The 5,000-nt window shown below is 36.2% G+C and overlaps 1 protein-coding gene across 1 annotated transcript in view; it reads left to right on the plus strand.

The window, feature by feature from the left end:
* Window positions 1-1,420: 1,420 nt before the first annotated feature.
* Window positions 1,421-5,000, plus strand: part of LOC125046453 — a 7,699-nt gene continuing 4,119 nt past the window's right edge. Inside the window, exons 1-3 of the mRNA XM_047644233.1 lie at window positions 1,421-1,750; window positions 1,898-3,389; window positions 3,546-5,000. The exon at window positions 3,546-5,000 is cut by the window's right edge and continues 1,042 nt beyond it. Coding sequence (XP_047500189.1) covers window positions 1,421-1,750; window positions 1,898-3,389; window positions 3,546-5,000 — 3,277 coding nt within the window. The remainder of the gene's footprint in view (window positions 1,751-1,897; window positions 3,390-3,545) is intronic.

Here is a 5,000-nt window from a genome sequence, read left to right on the forward strand (position 1 = left end):
GCTGCCCTGCGAACCCGCCAAGAAGGCCTATATAAGGGTAAGAAAGCCGGAAAAAAGCAAGAGTTGTTCAGCCATTGAACTGGGCAGCTCGGTCAACTATCCTCGCTACTACTCAGCTGTGACCTCAAGAATCTTGTGACGGTATACTACAGGAAATCGTAAGATAGATATAAATAATAATTTACAAGAAGAATATTGATGGTGATTCTTAATTAAGGATACTTATTCATGGTTTTGTGATGGTTTACGGGTAATGTAAATATTGGTAATGGGTTGGTTTTGAGAAAATAAAAATAAAACATTACTTGCCTTTTATGCATTTCCATGAAAATAATATAAAAAATAAATAAAAAGAAATAAATACTAAACTAAGTAAATAAATATACAATTCTACTACGTGGATTTTAATAGACTAAATATATTCTAAGAACCTGGAAATATCATAATACATGAAGTATAAACCTATTGCATCAAACTTTATTATGGACTTGTAGTTACATCATTCCCCTAGAATAAGAATTAATCTCATCAAACAACTACATCCGTAATAAATGGGGGCCCGTCCGGGATTTTTTTTATTTTTTTGATAATTCTTCTTTTATGCACCATCAAAATCTCTTTGTGTATGATCGTTGATTTTATTGCAGGTTTGTCAGGATAGTGTTACTTTAGATTTCATTTAGACTTAAAAGTGTTTACTACTGAGATAGTATTTCCTGCTAAATGAGTAATGGAGTACTTGGAACTGATCACTCCCGTCTTGCTTGACCTGTAATACTGTAGAAAATACGCGGATTCCCCGTGTCTATATAGTAGCTAGATTAGTCAGGACTCTAATAATAATCACGCCTTGGCAGACAGCGTCAGTCCGACCAGGAATAAGGAATTCATCCGGATCTACTTAGTGGGATACTTAATGCCGTACTTTTACATTTAAAGTAAAATATCCGGATCTTCTCACAGGTTAATTAATACCGTAACCTTATTTCTCATAGAGACGAGTTATACAATTAACAGCTCGCTCTATCTTATCACGTTAACATCACCTACTTAATAAGGGTGATCACAAACAATCACTGTAATAGTGTTTATGAATCAGATTAGGGATTCATCCGGCGACATTAATACCGTACCCTTTTTTCTTTGTTCATGAACTGCGGGATTGTTTCCACGTACTTTCTCCTAGTTAGGCTAAGCAAGTCAAAGTGCTGAGAATTTGTTCTTGTTTCCGTCTGCTTCATTCATGGTATTTGTAAGCCATTATCTAACTTGGGTGTTAGTACGTCATTAAGTCAGCTGTTCGAGATTAGCCTGTCGACTAACGTAGGGATTATTAGCAAACATTCCTGCAATAATTTCAATTTCTATTCTGCTACAAGTCGATCGAACAGTAACTTCTATTCAAATAATATTCCTTTTAATGTCTACATTTAATGCTAAAGAATTTTGTGAAAATCCTACACTTGAACAATTAGCCGAACCTATTAAGAAAGATGATTGGCGCTTTATTGCCCAATACTTCTCAGTACCTCATTCGGGTTCAGCAACTAAGAAAGTAATTAAGGAACTAGTATTAGAAAATCTAATTCAAAGAGAATTACTTCCCTCTGAAGCCACTGATTCTTTAAACCCTCAAGATCCCGAACTGCTTGACGTTAGAGACACTTCCATTCTGTCTGATCAGAAAGAGGAGTCTTGGTCCACTGCTCGACTAGAATTTGAAAAGTATGCTTTTGATTTAAAACTTAAGGTAGAAAAGCAAAGATTAGAAGAAAGAGCAAGAGACAGGGAAATAGAAATAGCTAAACTTAAATTAGAAGAAAGAAAACTAGAAGCTAAATTAAATGGCACGGGCAATAATGATTCTGTCATTAATGATACGTTCAATTTAACTAAGAATCTACCCCTTGTTCCTTCATTTCTTGAAAATGATCCTGATGGCTCATTCCGTAACTTTGAGAAAACTGCTGAACACTTTAAATGGCCCTATGCTGAGTGGACTTGGCTTCTCCAACCTAAATTAAGCGGTAAAGCTGCCATCACCTTTTCAAATCTTGATTGCATTGATGATTATGAATCCATAAAACAGTCTATTCTTGATGCTTATGCAATCACACCTGACGGCTACAGACAAAAGTTTCGAAGTCTTACTAAGTCTCCTCATGGTACCTTTGCTGAATTTTTTACTGAGAAGGCTAGATTGTTTAACAAATGGCTAGATTCAACTTCAACTAAATCTTTCTCACAATTAAAAGAACTTCTTATTTTAGAAGAAGTAAAAAGAAAGTTACCCTTCGATATCCTTAAGCATATAGAAGATAGGGGTGAAACCGATCTCCTTAAAGCAGCACAAATAGCTGATTCATTTGCGCTTTTGAAAAGGTCACAGCTGGGTAAGGTAGACCAGGTTAGATTTTATGTACAGTCCTCCTCTGGTGAAAACCTTGGGAATGGTGGTGGTAAAGCTGGCAAAATTGCACCATTAAACTTTTGTTCTTATTGCAAGCGAGCAGGTCATACCATAGACAAGTGCAAAGACCCAAAGTGTAGAAAGTCTGGCATAAATGTAAGACCATTCATAAGTCCAAGCATCCAAGCTTTTGAACCAAAACCAGTGGCAAGTGTGACAAATGTAAACTCTCCAGATCCATTCAGTGATTTTAAATATCGGGGAACTGTCTCTCTTGATTCAATGAGTAAATCATATCCCATACTCATCCTTAGGGACACTGGAGCTGCTCAAAGTATACTTCTAAAGTCTGCTTTACCTGGAATTGAGACAAAATATACAGGTGAAAAAGTTCTTGTTAAAGACTTGACTTCCAAAATTAGTTATAAACTAGCAAATATTTTTCTCACTTCTGATTTTGTATCAGGGGAAATAAAGATAGCTGTGACAGAAAATAATTTTCCAATAGAGGGTATAAGTTTAATTCTTGGACATGATCTAGCAGGGAAATTAGTGTACCCTACAATTAATGTTGTTGCAAAGCCTTTAACCTATAGCCCAACTAAAGAACTGGATCAGAAACAACCTCATATTTTCCCTGTGTGTGCTGTTACTCGTTCTAAGCTATATAAGAAATCTTCCTTAGAAAAAGAAAATCCAGTTGATAATTTGATCTCACAAGAGATCACACGAAGTAAATTAATTGCAGCTCAAAACGATGACCCCTCTCTTGCTAAATGCAGACATGTTGCCTCAGACAGTCTTAAAGATCAAAAGGTCCCTGGTTTTTATTATCATGACGGACTATTAATGAGAGTATTCCGTCCTCCTGAACTCCGTGCTTTAGATACATGGTCAGAAGTACATCAAGTTGTAATTCCGTTGTCAGTTCGGAAATCAGTCATGACACTTGCACATGATGGTTTAGCAGGTCACTTAGGTATTCAAAAAACATACAAGAAAATACTTCAAAATTTCTATTGGCCAGGTATGAAGAAAGATGTTACAATATTTATCAGGTCTTGCCATGTGTGTCAAGTTGGGGGAAAACCCAATCAAATAATTCCAAGAGCTCCTTTACATCCTATTCGAGTAGACTCAGATCCATTTGAAAGAATTGTAATTGACTGTGTAGGACCACTGCCTAAAACAAAGAAAGGGAACCAATATATCTTTACAGTTATGGATACTGCTACAAGATATCCAGAGGTTTACCCTTTAAAGAATATTTCTGCCAATTCCATTGTAAAATGTCTACTTCATTTTTTCACTTCATTTGGAATCCCTAAAGAGATTCAATGTGACAAAGGCAGTAATTTTACAAGTGACTTGTTTCAAAAAGTCTTAGAACTGTTAGGTATCTCGCAACAAATGTCAACAGCTTATCATCCCCAATCACAAGGTTGCCTTGAAAGATTTCACCAGACCTTAAAATCTATGCTTAAAAAGTATTGCTTAGAAACAGGGAATTCCTGGGATGAGAACATTCATTTTCTTCTGTTTGCCCTGAGGGAATGTCCACAAGAATCACTTGGATATTCTCCATTTGAATTACTATATGGAAGACAGATTAGAGGTCCACTTAAAGTTCTTAAAGATCAGTGGTTTTCAGACTCTTCAGCTCCCCCTAATCAAACAGTGGCATCTTACATAGATAATCTTAGAGCTAAGTTATCAGAGGCAAGAAAATTGGCTCTCTCTAATCTTCATAACGTTCAAATCAAAATGAAGTCTTCTCATGATTTAAAATCACAAACTCGAGTATTCTCTCCAGGAGACAAGGTTTTACTGTTCCTTCCAATTCCAGGAAACCCTCTAAAGAGCAAATTCATTGGGCCTTATGTTGTTTCTCATAAAGTTTCTGATTACAATTATGTAGTTCAAACTCCTGATAGACGTAAAGATACCCAGTTGGTACATATCAACTTAATCAAATCGTATATTGACAGGCAGGCAAAGGAGGACTTTGCCAAAGGCAAATCTATTGCATGTATGATTCCTCAGGAATCTCCCATAACTTCTATGTCTAACGAGTATATTGAGGAGACTGACTACATAGAAATCCCAGGTCCTCATAATCAACATAACTCTGAGATAATAGCTAATCTTCATAAATATTTAAATTACTTGCCTGCTTCAAAGTTAAATGATGTATATCTAATACTGAAAGATTTTCCTCAGGTAACAGCTGATAACCCAGGGTTTTGTGGCCATACTCTACATGATGTTGAACTCACTCCCGAGGTAAGACCCATTAGGCAAAGTTCATATAGACTCAGTCCAGAGAAGAAAGCTGTTATGAAGAAGGAAGTAGATTATCTACTTGATCATGGTTTAGCTGAACCAAGTAACTCTCCATGGGCTTCACCCTCACTGCTAGTGCCAAAACCTGACGGTACCAGTAGATTATGTACAGACTACCGAAAGTTAAATAAAGTAACTATACCTGACTCCTATCCTCTTCCTTTAATTGAAGAACTTGTAGACTCGATAGGACAAGCCAAATTCATAACCAAAATTGATATGCAGAAAGGTTACTATCAAATAGGAT

This window comes from Penaeus chinensis, chromosome 39 (assembly GCF_019202785.1).
Source record: "Penaeus chinensis breed Huanghai No. 1 chromosome 39, ASM1920278v2, whole genome shotgun sequence".
NCBI classification, from domain to species: Eukaryota; Metazoa; Arthropoda; class Malacostraca; order Decapoda; family Penaeidae; genus Penaeus; species Penaeus chinensis.